This window comes from Lepidochelys kempii, chromosome 16, assembly GCF_965140285.1.
Source record: "Lepidochelys kempii isolate rLepKem1 chromosome 16, rLepKem1.hap1, whole genome shotgun sequence".
Lineage (NCBI taxonomy): Eukaryota > Metazoa > Chordata > Testudines > Cheloniidae > Lepidochelys > Lepidochelys kempii.
Window position 1 is genome coordinate 17,586,171 of NC_136395.1, and position 19,940 is coordinate 17,606,110.

A 19,940-nucleotide genomic window follows, 5' to 3' on the forward strand; every position below is an offset into this window, starting at 1 on the left:
AATCATGAGACCGGCTTAAAAATCAGGAGATTTTATGAAAATAATCCATTTTGTTTGCCTTCTGGTTTTGCTTTCGGTTGGAAGCACTTTCCAAGCTTTTCTCTGCAAACACGAGGGCTGGACATTTCCTTATTTAGAAAAAGGAAAGCTGAGATTCTCATGCATGTACACAACCCCTGGAGCTGGGGATTTCAGCAAACCACATGAACCTCAGGTGCCGGACATGGTAACCACAAAAAACAAATTCCCTGGCTCCTTGCTCTTCCAGTAGCACTCCGTAGCAGAAGAGGTGTTTTGCTGAATGCTGAGATCGCAAAACAGGACTCTGAGGTTCTGTTTTTGCTCTGTGACTCTGGGCAAGTTACTTAACCTATCTGTAAAATAGACATACCTCCCTGCCTCGTAGGGATGTGTTGCACCTCTCTGAGGCAAGGCATGGTATACGTACCAGCTAGTATTGTTTATTACTATGGTTTCACTGTAGCATGTGTTTTCAGAGCAGTGGGTTGTAAAATGACTGAGAGGTTCCAGCTAATTGAGGTTTCCTCCTCGGCATCTGTGCAGTGATTCTTTTGGGAGCTTTCATGTGATCTGGTTACACGGAGCGGCACTTGCTGGTGTGCTAATGAGCCATTAGGAGGCGTTGGGCATCATGTGACCACTTTGCAGCAACAGTGGTAAATAAGAACTCAGCCCTTACATCACACTTTCCATCCGCAGCCCTCAAAGTGGTGGGCAAGAGGGGGTGAGTATCCTGAGCCCATTTTACAGAAGTGCTTAGCATCCAGCAGCTCCCACTGGGGCTGTTCTGGAAGGGAACTGAGCACAGGCTTCTCTCTGACTTTGGGCAAATCATGTCCCTGCTCTGTGCCTCAGTTTCCCCATCTGTAAAATGGGGATAATGGTTATCCACCGGCTGGACTAATGTCTATAGAGTGCTTTGAAGATTAAAAACATTCTACAGATGCTATTATCGCTTGCCACATGCTCCCTGAGACAGCCATGTGTCATTAGGCTCACTTGCACTTGATCAGTTCCTCACCCTATACTTGCACAGATTTGAATATGCAATTGATACATTTACAGAGCAAAGTGGACATGCCAGTTGGAGGTCACTTTTCACTGATTCTGTTTTTAAAGGCTTATATCCCTCCAAAACCAGTTGCTGTGGGAACTGCTCTGCAACTTGAGTGCCTGGTAACCGGGGAGGCTACTGAAATGCTAAAACACTCTCTGCAGCAATCCCACCGATCAGTCCGTTGGCTTTCCGCAGCAGCTGGAGAGTCCCTGCAGCAGCCATATTTCCCAGGGTCTTGGAACTAAACCACTGGCCACTTGACGTGGACATCTTTGTTCCAGTCCAAGCTGAAGTTGTGCTGGCCGTTCCGCCCAAGGGGTTATTTTCCTTCACAGGGGCCTGCTCCTGTGTTTTTGTCTCTCACTAGCTTGATGCACCTGCTTGATTAGCAGCAGCTGATGGTTGCACCCCTCCCTCACGGGGTCTCAGCGCTAGAATACAAAGGCCGGCTCTGTGGTGGGCATTAGCTGGGAGCTACTGAGGCAGTGTTTCTGACTATAGTTCCGGATCCTGCGCCAGAATGTAATACAGGGGTTCCCAGCCCCTCTTATAGAGTGAGACACCTTTGAATAGAGAGCTTCTCCTAGGACCCTCCTTCCCTAGCTGGGTTGTTGTGGGCTACCTTCCTTCCCACTCAGGATCACAGCCTACGCCCGGGTCCATGACAGCAGTCGCTTCCATGGAGAAGTAACGATAGGAACGTAATGTATTTTTAGCTCCTTTTCATGCAGTTTAGCAGCTGGATATGAGGAGGAGGAGCCAATATCACGAGACCAGCCAGCTCTTCCCCAGCCCACCAGCAAGGGCTCCTTGGATCACAGTTTGGGCACCTTGGCATTAACGCTTTGCAGCAGAACTGAGATGCGTTGGCAGATCTGCTGGGGACCCGGGCCTGGAAATAGCAAGGCTGTTGCAGGTCAGGTTTGGGGTGTCTTGGCAGACTTTGGGAGGGGGAAGCTTGATCAGCACTTGCAAAAATCATTCCTGTCTCCTCTGATGTGTGTGGGTGTCTCTCTTTCATGAGCTGTGAAATTCACTGGCCAGCGTTACAGAAGAAGTGAGAGCAAATGCAATGCAATGGGGGCAACAAATGTATGCACCGATCTGATGTATATTCACACACATGCCAACACACCTTCACACTGGCCCGCCCCAGCAGGAAAAAAGAAACCAGGGAGAGAACGGCCTGATGAAATTTGGTGTGGGGGGGGAATTTCTGCCAAGACACTGATCAAAAGCCTCAGCACCGAGGAAAATGCACGGTAAGTATGAGCTGCTTGAAAAGATCATGGAAAACCTCGGCACTACTTTAGCAGGCTGCAGCCACCTCCTTGTGTTTCCCGACTGCCCCCGAGGTTACTGTTATCTTTCCCCTCCATTAGCTGTGTGGAACCAGACTTGGCAGCGCTCGGCCTGGGAGAAGGATTCCAAGTGGTGTAACTGGAGCCGGATTGTATGTCTAGGTGGTGGTTGGTGGCATTAGCTGGTCTTTTGTTAATCCACAGGCGGCCCTCCCAGGCTGTCAGCTGCCTTCAACAACCAATTTACATCCCTCGCAAACCTTTTCCGCTTTACCCAGAGGCCCCCGTCCTTTCTGCTAACAATCCAGAGCTTTGAAAATGCCACAGCTTCTCTCCCTGTTTCCAAAGGGCCTGGACAGGCGGAATCCAGCATCGTCATTAAAAATCCTGACATTTTTGGAACTGCCCCAAAATGGGTTGCTTGGAGTTTGGTGCTAGAAGTGGGTGAAAGTTCAGGGGAGGCAGCAAGGTCAAGAGGAAAGAGCTCCTAAAATCTGACCTACAGTTGAATCCTGGTCCTGCCACTGCCTCCCTGGGTCCAGGGAGGTCACTGGGAGGGGGGAGGTTCAAAGGAGTTAGGGCCCCCATCCTCAAAAATATTTAGACACCTAATTCCCTTTGAAACTTAATGGGAGCTGGGCACATAACTCCTGTAGGCACTTTTGATAACCCCAGACTTGGCCTCTCTGTGCCTCAGTTTCCCTGTCAGTAGAAGAGGATAATTGATTCTCATCTTCCTTGCTAGGGAGCTATGACAAATGATGGTTAATGGTCAGGACCCAATTCAGCAAAGCACCTAAACACATGCTGAACTTCCAGTCAATGTCACTGAAGTCGAGGGCACCGAAGCAGGTGGTGGAAGTTGAGGACATGGTTAAAGTGTTCTTTGGAATTGGGCCTGTGTTCTTTGACTGTGTTGTTGCATGCCAAGTATTTTAATAGTAATTTGTAATAATTACTTATTAACGGATCCAGGCTGTTTCACACGTCACTAAGGAGACAAGAGGCTACCTTCCTGTTACTGAACCTGCCCCCTGGGCTGGGCAAAATGTTTGCAACCAACTTCAAAGACCTTGAAACATGAGGCTTTCACATCTCACTTGGACTTCACAAAATCTGTCTAATTTAATGAGAGCCCCCATCAGCCTCTAACTCGTCCCTTCCAATTCACCCCCCGCCCTCAGTCTGGCAGGGCGGATGCACCCTGCACTAGCAGGATAATAATAGTGATTCCTAGCTCTGAAAAAGCATGTGTCATCAGTAGATCTCAGAGTGCCTGACAAAGGAGGACAGTATCATTATCCACATTGAATAGGGGAGAAACTGAAGCACAGAGAGGGAACGTGCCTTGCCCAAGGCCACCCAGCAGGCCAGGGGAACAGCTGGGAATAGAAGCCAGATCGCCTGCTCCCCAGGCTAGTGCTCTATCCACTAGCCAACACTGCCTCCCATATGTGGCACAGCAGTGTCCCCTGGTGCATTACTGATGGGCAGGATTGAGAAATGGCTCCACCCACTCACGCACCCAGATGCTTACGGGGCGGAGCAAAGAACGCAGCAGCTGCAGGGAGGCTGATCTCCCCCTCTGGGCGCAGGGGCAGTTGGACTGGCATGGTGCAAGTCTGCAGAGCTATATCCCAGCAGACGTCTCCCGGAGCTGACCGTACCCCCTCATGGCCAATGGTGTGCGTGTAGGAGGGGAGAAGGATGCTGTGTCCTCCCATCTTCGGGCTGACTTCACAGCGCAGGGGGGAATCGATGACAGAGGCCACGTCCTGTCTGAGTACGCGGAATGGAGACCGCTGTGTTCCTGCAGCCACCACCAAGTGATTTAGACAAAGAACAGGGAAAGGCCCACTTGGAGTTCCTATTTCCCCAAAATATCCCCCCAAGCCCTTACACCCCCTTTCCTGGGGAGGCTTGAGGATAAACAAGATGAGCACAAACCAGCCTTGGATTTTTAAGACCCAAAAAACCCAATCAGATTCTTAAAAATCAGAACTTTATTAGAAGAACAAAAAAAAAGATAAGAGAACAACTCTGTGAGATCAGAATGGAAGATAACCTTACAGGGTAATCAGATTCAAAACATAGAGAATCCCTCTAGGCAAAACCTTAAGTTACAAAAAGCCACAAAAACAGGAATACACATTTCCTCCAGCACAGCGAATTTACAAGCCAAAACAAAGAAAACCTAACGCATTTTCTAGCTACATTACTTACTAACTTTACAGGAGTTGGAGGGCTTGCATCCTTGATCTGTTCCTGGCAAAGGTATCACATAAACAGACAAAAGCCTTTCCCCCCCTCCAGATTTGAAAGTATCTTGTCCCCTCGTTGGTCATTTGGGGTCAGGTGCCAGCAAGATTACCTTAGCTTCTTAACCCTTTATAGGTGAAAGGATTTTGCCTCTGGCCAGGAGGGATTTTATAGCACTGTATATAAAAAGGTGGTTACCCTTCCCTTTATATTTATGACATGAGGTCATGGGTGTTTTGCCTGCAAAGGGAGTCTATTCAAACCCATTCCCTGTAACTCCACAACCAGCAGACAACTTTGATCTTATTAAGCGGTTCAAACCCCGCAGCTCGCCAATGTAATCAGCTGGGTTCTTTTTGGCTCTGCTTCTTTTTCATGTTGCCATATCTCCGGCTGTCGGCTCATCCGAGCAGCAGGGCTTTGCTAGGAGCTTTGGTCGCTCTCTCCTTGGTGATAAGAGAAATGAATGCGTCTATGACGGATTAACCCTTTCCTTTGCCACAGGCTAAGCCTTAAAATGTTGGTCCCTGGTCCCGCACTTTCTTCTTATTATTCATTTGTATGACAGTAGCATCTAGAGGTCCCAGCTGAGATTGGTGCCCTATTGTGCCAGATGCTGTGCAGACACAGAGTGGGAAACACTTCCTGCCCCAAAGAGCTTACAATCACAGAGGGGGAAACTGAGGCACAGGGAGGGGAAGTGACTTGTCCAAGGCCACCCATCAGGTCAGTGGCAAAGCCAGGACTGGAACCCAGGTCTCCTGAGTCCCAGGCCCTGCCCACAGGGCCACGCTGCCTCTCCCACCTGAGGGCAGGAGGTAAACAAAGTTGCCTGCCCCCCTATCTAGGGAACTAGCTCTGTGTTGAGCAAACCTTGGAGCGAATGCATGAAGGCACAGGTTCCAAGCGATCACAGAATCAACTGCTGGGATCTGCAGAGAAACACGGCACTGTAGCAATGGTATCATTTTACGGATCAGCACCTCTGCATCTCTTCTTTGGCTGCAGCACCTTGCTCCTTGCTGGCCATAGTTCCAAGCCTTGGTCCAGCCAGCTCATAGAGCAGTAGTTCCCTGGGTATTTCGTGTGCCTTCACTGTTCTCCTTAGAGCAGAGGTGGGCAAACTATGGCCCGTGAGCCACATCCGGCCTACGGGACTGTCCTGCCTGGCCCCTGAGCTCCTGGCCGGGGAGGCTAGCCTCCACCCCTCCCCTGCTGTCCCCCCTCCCCCGCAGCCATGGAGCAGGGAGCAATTGGATGGGCTAGAGGTTCTGCGGGGTGGGGGGGCAGGGGACAGGGAACGGGGGGGTTAGATGGGGGGATCCCTGGGGGTGGTTATGGGTGGGGGTCCTGGGAGGGGGCGGTCAGGGGACAAGGAGCGGGGGGGGGGGGGTTGGATGGGTGGCGGGTTCTGAGGGGGGCAGTCGGGGGCGGGAAGTGGGAGGGGGTGGATGGGGGCGGGGGCCAGGCTGTTTGGGGAGGCACAGCCTTCCCTACCCGGCCCTCCATACAGTTTTGCACCCCGATGTGGCCCTCGGGCCAAAAAGTTTGCCCACCCCTGCCTTAGAGCAAGCACATGGAGCTGAAGAAACTCCTGCCTGCTCCTGACCTGCTGTGAGACACCAGGCAACGGGGCAGGTCACTTCACATTTCTGTGCCAACGTTTCCCCTCCTAGCCTGTGTCCAGCTATTTGGATTGCAAGCGCTTTGAGACAGGGACTGTCTCCTACTCTGTGTATGTGCGGTACCTGCCTCAATGGGATCTCTAGGTGCTACTATGCCAGAAATGCTAATGGAGCGATGATTGGTTGGCACTAGCGTGCCTTAGCAAAGGGCAGTCCAACTGGCAGAAGCCCCAGTTAGCTCTATGCGAACAGAAAGGTCCCATCCATTCCAGCTGACGCTAGGAGGTTAGTGATGGTGTCTCTTGCCTCTATTTCCTTGTAAATTGCAAACCAGATTGCAGAAGACTCCCTGCACCCGGGACTCTGGGAACGTCCCTGTGGATTCTAATGTGTTCCCTGCCTTTGCCAGCCGGGCGATGCTCTGGATTGCCAGACATGCCGACTTTGCTAAGCACGTTGTCTCATGTTGTTCTTGGAAATGTGGAAAACGCTGAATGGTTACATTCCTCCGGGGAAGAAGAGAGCCCTGTCTAGAACTGCCTCGCTTTGAGCGTTTGCTGTAGTACACAAACCACAATGAAATTATGAGGAACAGCTTGTGTGCAGCCTGCAAAAAACGAAGGTGATGCCTAGTGCTTTGCTTCATATCCCCAGTGGGGAGCCCCTTTGGGTGTCTCTACACTGCATTATAAACCCAGGTCTGTGGGACTGGGACTTGTGACTCAGTGTTTCCAAGCCCATGCTCGAGCGTCCACACTGCATTTTAAACCAGGGTTTACAATTGCTGGACCTGGGTGTCTCAGCTGTGCTGTCACATCCATACCACAGTACACAGAGCTTCTGTCTCGGGTTTGCGGCTTGAACTGCATCCACACTGCGAAATGACAGGGCTTGGACCCGAGTCACAGCAGGACTCGGGCTCTGACCCATCCCCCGTACAAGGTCCTAGGACCTGGGTACTGAGTGGTTGCTGGCCTGAGTCAGACTGATTTGTGTGTGGATGGAAGAGGGGGTGTGGACTCCAACCTGAATCAGAGCCCGGGCTTAGTGTGCAGTGTCGACACATGATTTGTGCCCTCACATTCATCCCCAATGACTTTGCTCTTGTAAAAAATTAGTAATTGACCCTTATCTTTGATGTACTCAACAAACATTAACTAGACCCTCACAATATTCTCTGGCACACCCAAGAGGAACTTTTGGAGGTGGGTAAACTGAGGCAAAGATAAGTGGTGACCTTCCCCAAGACCACACCACAAACCAGAACTGGAACACAGGCGTGACTGGCCATTAGTCCCGTGCCCTGAGCACTGAGAACATGCTTCCTTCTCAGAGCCCATTGCACTGAGGGCACGTCTGCATTATAGAGGCTACAGCTACCTACAACCACAGAAGGGTAGGTGGAGGTAACCAACCTTCCCAAGCGGTGGTAGCTAGGTCAGGGGGCCAACTCTTCCCTTGACCTAGCCACATCTACACCAGGATTAGGTCAGTTTAAGTACTGTGCTCAGGGGTGTGAATTTTTCACCCCTCCTCAAGTAACGTAGCTAGGTCAACCTACATTTTAAGTGTAGCCCAGGGCTGAGTCCTTTCCTCCTCGGGGAGAGGGTTGGGTTATGTTTTCATATGAATACAAAACAAGCCCTTCCCCAGCAGGGAAATACACTAGATTCTGGGCAGTGTTGTGTATATTTGGGAGCTGAGCTCTGGGAGAACTCATTTCACTTACATAATTGTGTGTGTGTGTGCAGGGATTGCTTCCAGGGACTTCTTTCTAGCACGGACAGTGGGGAAGGCCTCTAAGGCAGCTCCTGCATAGGGCATCCCCAGTTAGATTATAAACCAGTTACACATTTATTACATCCAGTGTGGCCTGTTAATAGGAAGTGGCACCGGAGTGTATGTTCCATGTGGTGTTGGTAATTATGATGCTGATTGTGCTGGTCGCATTCCGAAATCCAGAACTTAGTGATGAAATACTCTAACTGCAGACTAGAGATGCTAACAATACATTAATATTCATTCATATAATTTTTCTCACTTTATTTCCGCCCTACCCAAATAACTAAGTAGCCTCACATGTAAGCCTTAAAATGACCAAATAGAAGAGAAATAACTTGATATTTTCCATTCATATTATCACAGGAAGGACATGAGTTAAATCCTTGTTCTTCCGAGCATGGATGGGGAAGGATGGGTCAGTGGTTAGGTCTCTAGCATAGACTGGGTTCAAGTCCCTGCTCCATTACAGACTGCTGGTGTGACCTTGGGTGAGTCGCTCAGCCTCCCTGTGCCTCAGTTTCCCATCTGTAACCTGGGGATAATAGCATTGCCCTACCGCCCGGGGCTGTTGTGAGGTAAATACGGTCCAGATGGGGAGGTACTCAGATACTGTGGTGATTGGGGCTAGGTAGGTACCATAGATCATGTCCAGTTCAAATGCTCCTGCTGCTAAGGCCCTGGGGTGCTGAGTGAACAGAGTTCTGTGGGAGTGGAGGCCATTCAGCAGCATGGGGGAAGATTGGAGGGTTCTGATGTGCAGACGAATGTGGCGAAGGGATCTTGCTAACCATTCAGGAGGTCAAGAAACTAGCACGGCTATTGTGTGGGAAGAAAAAGGGCTGGGAAGGAAGAGATCCTGAGGGTTTGGATGCGCAAAAGGCCTGCAGGCTGTTTGCATGTGGGTGGATGGTATGAGAAGGGCCTATGCAAATCCCCAGGCTGAGAGCCCCCGGTCTCTGCAGTTGGTGCATGCACCAGGCCAGGGCATGGAGCAATCTGCAAATACATCTAATCAGTTGTGGTATGAGGCTTTTGTGGGGGACTCAGTTACTGTCTGCTCCAGCAGATGCAGGTTGTGGTGATTTAACAGGGAGGCTAACGGGCCACGCTCAGATGGTCTGGCTGAGTGCAGGAAGGACTGCACCTTCAGAGTTAACCCAGTCTCCTCCCATTTTGGCCCTTGTGCCCCATGGCAATCCTTCTTAAAACAAAGAAGGCAAAACTCTGGCACTGGTGCCTGGGGGTCGATGGTTTCAGAAAAGGGGCAGAACTTTGCTGAGCAGAGATGAGCGCAGTGCAGAAGACACATGTGAGTTTGGACAGAAAAAGATCTTCGCCCCATTGTTTTGATGTTTCTGTATTTATGGTAATGCAGAGTGAAATCACGGTAATACTCGAAATGACCAATGAACAGCTTGACTGCATGTAATCAATACCTGGATTCAAGTGAGTAGTGGCTGAGATGGGGAAGGGAGCTCCCAAATTATAATCCCTGCCTTTATTCTGATTTTCTGTGACCTTGAGAGGGTCATGTCACTCGTGTGTGCCTCAGTTTCCCCACTGGTCGCATTTTCAGGCAGTATGATCTTGTCATTGCAGTGGAGGAATTTTCCAGCATGAGCATCAAGGGTTTTGATCATTATTGTTGTACACATGATTATTTGTATTATGGTATCACCACCTGAGCCCCATTGTGCTAGGCTGTTTATGCGCATACTGAGCGATATCCCTGCCCCAAAGAGCTTACAATGTAAACAGCCTAGACAGACAAACAATGGGAGGAAGGAAGTGCTGTTATCCCATTTTTGTGATGGGGAAACTGAGTCATCGAGAGATCAAGTGACTCGCCCAAGATCACATTGGAAGTGACAGGGCTGGGAATTGAACCCCCATCCCTTGGAACCCAGTTCAGTGCACTAAACACAAGATCAGACTTCCTCCCAAAGAGTCCCACCTTGCAATCCCTTTTAGGATTCCCCCCGATCCCAGATTTTTCAGCAATGTCTTGTTTTTTCCTGGCCGTGTCTGTGGTGACATGACATTTTGAGCAGCTTCCAATTGCACTGGGACATGTTACCCTTGCCTGCAGTCTCTTAGCACTCCTGCTGAGTGTGTCCTGCAGGACAAAACCAGGATGGTGATAACCTACAGACCCCAGCAGCAGAACTCCCCTCTCTTCGGTCTTCTCTGGTGCAGAACTGGGTTTATCTTTCTTTCCTAACTGCTGGCCATGGCTCTGAGGCCTGTGTGCTGTGGGTAAAACTGCACCTAGAGGATCTGCATGAAAGAGCCTAAAAAATGAGACTTCTATACATCACCTGGGCCTTTCAGAACCTCCCATCTTCCTCCTCGTGTGCTCTCTGCCTTACACTTGGTTGCACAATAATTTCCCCAGGGAAGCGGTGGAAGCTGCAATGCTTGGCATTTCAAACTAGACTGGACAAGATCCACTCGAAACATTCTGCAGGGGATAATCCCACACTGGCCGAGAGACAGCTGGTTATTCTCCTGCCGCAGGGTCCTTTCCATCCCTGACTCGTGTGATTCTGTATTTGTAGTTAGACGCTTCCTGGCACCTGCCATTTGGCCTCAAGGCTCAACAGTTAGCAGGTGGGCTGGACTTTTGTTTTCTTTGCGTTGCTCTGGGGAGCAGTGAGCAGGTATTTGTCCCTACCTGTCATTGTGTTATCTCCCTATCGGTGGCCCCACAGAGTCTCGGGACCTCTTTGTCAGCCTCCTCCTAGCCCTGGCCAAAATGGCCATCTACAAAACCAGGGAGAGGAGGCTGGCCAACGGGTCTCCTGCGACTGTGGGGCCTGTTTCCGCTCCTCAGTCCATTCACGCATCCAGGCAGAGTTCCCCTGGGCGGCGTTCGCTAGCTCTCTTGACGCCTTCAAGGAGCAGTGGGCGTTGTCCAGGGTTCTCTGCTCGGTGTCCCCATCAGGTTCCCTTCGTTTAGCCCTGTGCCCTCACTCCTGTTCCTGTTATCTCCTTAGTTGTCCCACACAATTATTTGGCATCCCGGACCTGTGGATCTTCCCCTTAGGCTAGTGGGAGGTCCCTTCTTGGATCCCAACAGGACTGTGCTATCTGGCCCTTCGGAAGCCTCATGCAGTCTGAGGTGTTACAGCCTCTCGTTAAAGCAGTGCTGTTTTTACAGAGAGCAACAGTGACCTTTTAGCTGTAGGGAAGTATGTGCCTGTGTATTAAAGTCAGAAAAACCTCCAGAGAGCTAGACGGGTTCAAGGTGGTGCTCTACAGGTGATGCATATTGTAACAAATCCATACTCATCTAGGATATTATGCTGTGCACCGTGGATGCTTATAACCTCACCGCAACAGAAGGGACGGAGTTCAGACTCTTCTGCTCCAAAACCACATCCTTCTGTCTTGAACTAAAAGAGAATCTCCATTAGGTGCTAGCGGTATAATCCGATGAAGTGAGCTGTAGCTCACGAAAGCTCATGCTCAAATAAATTGGTTAGTCTCTAAGGTGCCACAAGTCCTCCTTTTCTTTTTAAGGCCTACTATGACACACAACTAAGCAGTTCTGATTCCATCCAGTAGAGGGCAGTATGCACATGCACATAGAATCATAGAATATCAGGGTTGGAAGGGACCCCAGAAGGTCATCTAGTCCAACCCCCTGCTCGAAGCAGGACCAATTCCCAGTTAAATCATCCCAGCCAGGGCTTTGTCAAGCCTGACCTTAAAAACCTCTAAGGAAGGAGATTCTACCACCTCCCTAGGTAAAGCATTCCAGTGTTTCACCACCCTCTTAGTGAAAAAGTTTTTCCTAATATCCAATCTAAACCTCCCCCACTGCAACTTGAGACCATTACTCCTCGTTCTGTCATCTGCTACCATTGAGAACAGTCTAGAGCCATCCTCTTTGGAACCCCCTTTCAGGTAGTTGAAAGCAGCTATCAAATCCCCCCTCATTCTTCTCTTCTGCAGACTAAACAATCCCAGCTCCCTCAGCCTCTCCATTAGCCAGTCTCCTTGCAATATGCTTTACTTTTTCATTTTTTAATTAGATTGAACTCACTCCATGCTCTGCCCCATTCTGTCCTAAGCAGAATGTAAACCCCAGTAATATTCGAGTTGAACTTTCAAACCAGTGATATTCAGAACAGGTTTGCCCATCCCTTAGACCCCATCCTGCGAGCTGTCTTTGTGCTGATCCGTGGATGATCAGGGCTGGGATGACACATACAAGAGGAAAACACACTGCTTTTAACTCATGATCATCAGGGCCAGGAACCCCATTTTTGTCACCCTGCTGCAACCAGTGAAAATGTTAAAGAGACCCTGATGATGTCTTGTAAGATTCCTTTTCCCCACCCTTCCACCACCTGTACGGGAGAGCTAGCAGGAATGGGAAGGAGGTTATCTAGGGTAATCTCTGAAATGGACAGGAGTTTACAGAGCCACTCAGGCAATGAAAAGGAAACCCAGCATGCTTCAGTGATGGCTGCAGTGTTCATCTGCGCTTCCTTTCCTGTAAATATTATTCTAATGCTGGCTGCCGCACTACCTAAATCAGAAAGAACTGCCGGCAAAAAGCAAGAATGAATAAACATTTCTGTCCTTTGTCCCCACTGCCCCTTTTGCAGCTTAAGATTTATAGCTGCCTTGGTTTGTCTCCATCTGGACGGGGGCCTCATGGGGCAATCATTCAAGGCCGCATGGTGACAGGCAGCTTACAATGTTAACCCCGTTCGAGTTGTGGACCAGGGCAGTAGTTCTGAGCTGTAGACTGCTTCAGGAGGGTGCTGCATGGCTGTATCCAGTTCTAATGATCGGGGGGTGGGGGTGTTAATTAAGGGATCTGTCTTATCCATTTCTCTCCAGCATCTTTGCTCACTCTGTTCTCATGGTACTTTACCTACACATGGTGTAAGACACGGTGAGACTACTAGCTAGCACATCACAAAACGTTCTCCTGGCACCGCTCCTTGAGTTCAATGAAGCCAGGGTGGATTTCACCCAAAGTCTCACAAACCCCCTGTTACGGATTTGGTCAGGCTCCCCTTTACTGGCCACCCCCAGACTGCTGTGAGAGACATCTATGGCTCTGGGTCCCTGGAGTCCCCCAATGGTTTAAGCTTCTGGGTCTTGAAATAAGTCCAGGCACTGCCCCACTCTTGGAATCCCTAGGCACATTCTTGGGGTGCAGCCCCTTTGTCTAGTGCCCCATCCTGAGAACTAGAACCCGCTGCCAATCCCCTCGGGGTGCAGAGCTGACCTTCCAGTTCCCCCAGACTTACACACCTGGTCCCAGAAGGGTTTGCTGTGTAACCCGCTCAGGAGGTGCACAGCCATGGAGCATGCTACACACTCAGAGCCCAGAGCCCAACACATCATTGCTCTTTTATGTAACGCACAATGCACAAGAGAACTCAGATCATTTAGAAAGCTACAAACCTCTTAACCACAATGCCCCCCACTTAGTGCACCCTGCCCTCGGTGACACTCTGGGCTCCAGACAGCTGGCAGGGCCCCCCTGCTTCTTATAGGCCTCTACATGTTGGGGTGCTTCTCCTGCATGGAGTCTTCTGCTCACTGCTTCTGAGACCTTCCTCTCTCCTGCAGTCTGCCCCCAGCCCCTCATTGCTGTGTGACTCTCTGTTTAAACCTCTGCCTGGTCACCTGGCCTCTTGTGTTCTGCTCCTGGTAAATTTCCACTGCTCCTACTTCCCCCCCTCCCTCCCGAGGGGTCAGATAAAACTGGTGTTCCCAAGGATGCAGCTGCTCTCTGGCATAATATTGTGAATAAATTACCCTCGTTTACAGCGAAGTACCTTCTCTTTGGCCTCAGTCTGGAGTGCAGCTGCTGTGTGTCCTGTCAGCCATGGTGGGTCCACAGACTTGTAGGCTTTCCATGGTGCAGTAATTTCATGATACAATTTCATAGTATCAACCTGAATTCACAAATGGTGCAGACAGATTCCCAGCTACCCACTCCCCTCCACAGAGGTAGGCCTGTATTGTGAGCCCCGTTTTACAGAGGTTTGTCCGGCATCATTTCATGAGTCTGTAGTGTCCAGGAGAGAACTCAAAAGCCCCTCTCATCTCCACACCCCCTCAGTTCTGTAACTTAGTCTATTTGCCGAGATGCGGATGTTGGCCAGTGTGTTTATTCCTCTTCCATTCTTTTCACTTCTCCCTCAGCGAGAGCCATGGGGGGTGAAATTGAATGATTCGTTGCTGTAAATGTAATGAAAGGAAAAGCTCACTGAACTGTTCTGAGGGATTTTCACGGTTTTGAAAGGAAATTCTAATGGGATGTGACTGAGAACAGTAACGAGGCTGGAATGGTTTAATGGCTGTCGCTGTTAGGAAATGCAGAGCAAACGATCCTGGGAAAGTTCTGCTTCCCAGGGGCAGCCTCATGTGATGTACAAGTGCATGGGGGTCTCGGGGAGCCCATCCACATGAAGGGGGCTATATGTACACCGGGGAACACAGCTAAGAGTTGGGCTCTGGACACTTTGCCTGGCGGTCACACCCAGTATCCAAGCATATGTAATACATGGACCCAGGGACAGTTTCTGCTCCCAGTCACACTGATGTACATTCAGCGATAACCCCATTGACTTTGATGGAGTTGCACCAGAGATCTGTCTGTGACCTGGGTGCCTAGATGACACCTGCGGGGATGCTAGGTGTTACCATTGTCCTAGGTGGTAAAACGACCTGAGCTCTGTCTACGGGAGTGCTCCCGCTGCTGGAGCTGCACCAGTGGAAGATAGCCTAATGCAAGCCATTCCCTGCCTTCCCCCTTCTTGGCTTGACCCAGGACAGGGGCTGCTGTTCTCAACCTGCGGGGTCCTGGCAGAATGGCCAGGGCGCGTTCTAGGGGCACTGTTAAAGCCGCATAAAGGCTGCCCAGAGGACTGGGAAATGCACAAGTTAACAGAGCCGTGGCGTGTCTGGGGTGTTTCCTATTCCTGATCTGCTGGTTTGATGGTTACTGTTTTCTCTTGGACACAAGGGTATCCAGGGTGGGCCCTTTAATGTCTCTCTTATAACCTTAGCTACGTTCAATTCCCGATGGGCAGAGATTGTAACTGTGCACTGTAACCTATCCTTAACCTTATTGTTGTTATTAGTTTGAATTTTGGTCGCACCGAGAGGCCTCAGCCGAGATCAGGGCCCCATTGTGGTAGGTGCTGTACATACGTACAGCAAGAGACAGCCTCTGCCCCGAGGAGCTCACAGTCTAAGAACAGGGTCTGGATCATGCCTGAGTGTAAGGTAGATGTGCAAAGCAGTAATTATTGCCCTCTCCACCCTCTTGCAGAGCCCATGTCAAAGCACAGCCCAACCCTGGGAGCATGGGGGCAAGGCTCTCCTCCCCGCCACCACCCAGGAACAACCCAGGATGGAGAGGGAGCAGGCAGCAGGAAGACTTATGGCTCCCCCTTCTCCCCCTGCACCACCCAGTAGTGGAACACACCCGACTCCATAAAAAGATGGTGCAAATTATTTTTGGAGCAGGGAGCCCTGGGAAGACTATGGCCTCTCAGAGGCACAGCGCCTCCTGGTGTTCCTCGCCTATGCACCGCCCCTTCCTACGGTCTGTCTGCTAACAGCACAATCCAGCCCAGAGCTTTAGTCTGTCTGCAGCTCGCTAAGCATCCTGCCAGCACCCATCAGCGAGTGCCACCGGCCACAGGCAGGAGTTTCAGTTCCATTAACACCGCCGTTGAGAATAATGCCTTGCTCATTCTGGAGCCAGCCCGCTGGGCATCCCAGATCACCTTGGTAAGGTGGCGGTATTCTTCATTGTGCCTTGTTGCGCCGAAGGGGCGTAGCTGGGAAACTAACATGTTTCAGTGGTAGAAAAGCACAGATTTTTTTCCATAGGAGCTCAGCTGCGTACATAGAAACGCAGGAGGGCCTTCTGCACTCTGCCTTCTGCTCAGTAATGCCTTCGGGGGGGGGAGGGGCGCTCAGGGGGGATACACAACCACCCTGGTTCACTGGGATTGGAGCTGAGCAAAGTATTCCCAGGAGACGATTGATGGGGTGGACTTGGACATGTTTCCCCATCACAAATTACCCACAAGCACACTTTGATCTCAAAAAGAAAAGGAGTACTTGTGGCACCTTAGAGACTAACCAATTTATTTGAGCATAAGCTTTCATGAGCTACAGCTCACTTGCATCCGATGAAGTGAGCTGTAGCTCACGAAAGCTCATGCTCAAATAAATTGGTTAGTCTCTAAGGTGCCACAAGTACTCCTTTTCTTTTTGCGAATACAGACTAACACGGCTGTTACTCTGAAACTTTGATCTCAGCCTTTCCCATGACCGGATTCCAGCCTGCAGATTGCCCCTGAATCATTCAGGTATTTGCTGTCCCTCAAACGTCAGTTCTGCTCCCACACTGGTTGGCACCCAAACCCAAGCCATGCCAGCCCCTCTGCCGCTGTTGCACCAGCATTTGCACATTTGCCCAGCTATCCAGGAGGCTTTCCCTTTCCGTGGGCATTCTTGCAAACACATTTTTCCTTGCATGGCTCTTTGCGGAAAGCAAATGAAAGGGACTGCAAATACCATCAGTCACTGGACTGATATTTGTCACCTATATTTGTCCAGTTGTGGTTGGATCTGTAGGAGGGGAGGGAAGATGTTCTGTCAAACCAGCTGCATTAACAGTACTGCTGCTCAGCTCTGCCATAGCACTTCCCAGCTGCAGGGTTTAACTCACTTGCCAGGCATTCGTTAAAGCCTCACGCCATTGCTGCATAGGAGATATTCTCCCCCTTTTACAGATGGGAAACCTGAGGCACAGAGCATTGACGGGACTTGCCCGAGGTGTCACAGCAAGGCAATGGCAGAGCCCAGAATAGACACCAGATCTCCTGACTCGAGGCCCTGCGCTTGCTGGAGCTCAAGAGAAAGAGAACTGAGCTGCGTCGCTCTGCTGAAGTTGTTGCAAGGACCGTAGGGGAGAGCATGTTTTGGGGAGCCCTTTCAGTCATCAACCTCAGCCCACAAGCACCCTTTGGTATTGCAGGGAATCAGAATGTTTCACCTCCTGTTATAACACGGAAGAGTTAGTCAATATGATGTCTTCTTAGGAGGATGAAGTCTTTCATCCTTGTCGGGAGAGCGGAGTGGTCCAGTAGCTGGGGCATAGTGCTGTGAATCAGCCGACCCAGGGTCTGGTCTAAAATGCTGCCAAGGACTGCTGTGATGCTGTGTGCCTCAGTTTCCCCATCTTGAAAATTTGCCTTGGCTTCCCTAGCTTGAAAATGTGCCTCAGTTTCCCGTCTTTAAAAGGGGATAATGATTCTGACCTCCTCTGTAGAGTGCCTTGAGAGGCATGGATGGAAAGCGCTATTTGTCAAACGTTAATCACTATGATTATTTTATGTATACACTAAGGACTCCTCAACCAAAATGGCCTGGAGCAGCCGTTCTGAAGATACTTGGCCTTTTCACTCCACTCGCAGCGCTCCTGTTAATGTCAGTGGAGTTTTGTGTGAAGACCGGAGGAAGTCTTTGGCCTCTTGATATTCTGGTGTGGGTACAGAGACTTGAGGTAACTGTGGTGCTGTTGTGTTAGGCCGTGGCTGCATTAGAAGCGCTGCAGCATCACGACTGTACTGCACCGACGTAGCACTGCAGTGTAGACACTTATTTCAGCGCGAGAAGAATTGTTCTGTTACCCTAGGGGCGACCCCACTGTGGCTTAGGTTGGTTAAACTACATCTCCCAGGAGCGTGACTTTTTCATACCCCTGAACAACACAGCTGGGGCAACCTCCTTTCTTGTACTTGTGGCACCTTACTCCTGTTCTTTTTTGCGGATACAGACTAACACGGCTACTACTCGGAAACCTCCTTTCTTGTGCAGACCAGCTCTTAGACTGTTGCCTTGAGACTTTCCTGGTAACTGCCATTAAATGAGTATATAGAGCAGCAGTGGATATCGGGCACTAGCATTTCAGGGCCTAATCTGAGCAGATAGATAATTACATAATGTACCCCAATGCCAGGGCTGTGTGCATGTAGCTTTAATTACTTACAGTGTTACCGTAATGCGCGTATTCTGCTCTGCGAGGTCTCTGGACTAATGCTTTCAGCACTTTTCATCTTGCAAAGCACTTTACAGATGTTAACTTAGCTTCGCAAACCCTGCTGTGCTCCAGGAAAACATGGCTGTAACCTGTCAGTATCAAAGCAAGGATTAGCGCTCCGGCATTGCCGGTCCCCAGCCCTACGTTCAGATCACTAGATTGGTGGGCTGCAACCCCAGCACTAAACACTAATAAAAATACTCCTTCGTCAAGCAGAAGATTTGGTCGCTGGGCTAGAACTGCTTGTGATAAGAATTAATACCTAGCTTTTGTATAGCACTTTCTAGCTGTGGAGCTCATTGATCCACAGATTACAGGTGGGGAAACTGAGGCACAGAGCAGGCACGTGAATTGCTAGTAGGTCCAGGAATAGAATCCAGGCCTCCTGACTCCCATGCCCTGACCACTAGACTAGACTCCCTTCTTTAGACACACATGTCTGGACTGGAGGTGGGCTTGTGACACTCTGTAGCATGCAGAGATGGAACAGGAGACTAGTAAAGTGTGAAATACATTGCCAGTGTGGTAGGATTGTAGCATCGAGGAAGGGGATTGGCCTGTTAGGAACAGCTCCCCTTTGAACCTACTGTATTGTGCTGTGTGCCAAGTGCCCTCCTGGTGACTGCATGCGCAGAGGAGGGAATGGCAAGTGAGGTTTCTGCCAGGACGAGCTCGCCAGCTGGAAATCCTCACGGGGGAGAATTGGAAACCTCAGGAGATCGCCAGCTACTCCCTGCTTCTCTTTGGTTCTTCTGGCTGCTTGCTGAGTTGGTCAGCGCTGTGGAGAGTCAAGATTCAGCCTGGCGCCAGCCTCCAAGGGACGCGTGGCTGAGATCCGAACGCAGCACCGCGTCTCTGCACCAACTGCTGATACCAGATGGGCGCCTCCTACAAAACACCAGTTGTCTTGTCACTGAACCCCGCAGGCTACGGAGCTGCTCAGGAAACACACACGCCCTTTTAAAAGAGGGGGGGAGGACACTGGCCTTCAGGAATTTCTCACTCTCTGGATGAGCTGTTTGTAATGGCAGAGAAAGCTCAGCCCTGGGGGAAAGGAATGGGGCTGTAGAGATAAGCACTAGCATAGCAGAAATGGCCTTAGCTGGGTCAGTGGAGGGGAAGGTGGGTGTGACGTGCCCAATCTACCAGTTACTAACTCGTCTTTCTTTCTTTCTTTCTTTCTTTCTTTCTTTCTTTCTTTCTTTCTTTCTTTCTTTCTTTCTTTCTTTCTTTCTTTCTTTCTTTCTTTCACAGGTACAAGGGCTTCATCAAGGACTGCCCCAGCGGACAGCTGGATGCAGCTGGCTTTCAGAAGATCTATAAGCAGTTCTTTCCCTTCGGCGACCCAACGAAATTTGCCACCTTCGTTTTTAACGTCTTTGATGAAAACAAAGTAAGTGGGTGAATGACAGAAGCTGAGCCCCCCTGGCCCTCCGTGCGCACCCCTCTCACGCACCGGGAGTTGTGTGGTTTAGGGTGCCATGAAATGTCTTATATAGTGACAGCCGCTCACTGGTCAGTTCTTGAGTGTGAAAATCCAAGCGGTCACTTCCCGGGGTAGGGAAATTTCAAGCGGAGAAGCTTTAGCAGCAAATCCCCATGCTCGTTCTACTTTGTGATTCTGAAGGGCGAGGCGGATAGTCCACAAAGTGCGGAAGAGGGAAAAGGAGACATTTGGTGCTGCTAACAGAGGCCCATCAGGCAGGCTGTCCCTTACCCACTAAAGCCGCCAGAATTACCCAGAGCTGCAGGTCTGACATTGCTGGCCAGATCAGGCTTTTTACAGACAAGCTGCAGCGGAG

At 50.3% G+C, this 19,940-nt stretch overlaps 1 protein-coding gene across 5 annotated transcripts in view; it reads left to right on the forward strand.

Moving 5' to 3' along the window:
• Positions 1-19,940, forward strand: part of NCS1 (neuronal calcium sensor 1) — a 118,263-nt gene that overhangs the window by 83,240 nt on the left and 15,083 nt on the right. For all 5 annotated transcript variants that reach the window (XM_078849020.1, XM_078849021.1, XM_078849024.1 and 2 more), the window contains one exon: positions 19,393-19,531. In XM_078849020.1, coding sequence (XP_078705146.1) covers positions 19,393-19,531 — 139 coding nt within the window. The remainder of the gene's footprint in view (positions 1-19,392; positions 19,532-19,940) is intronic.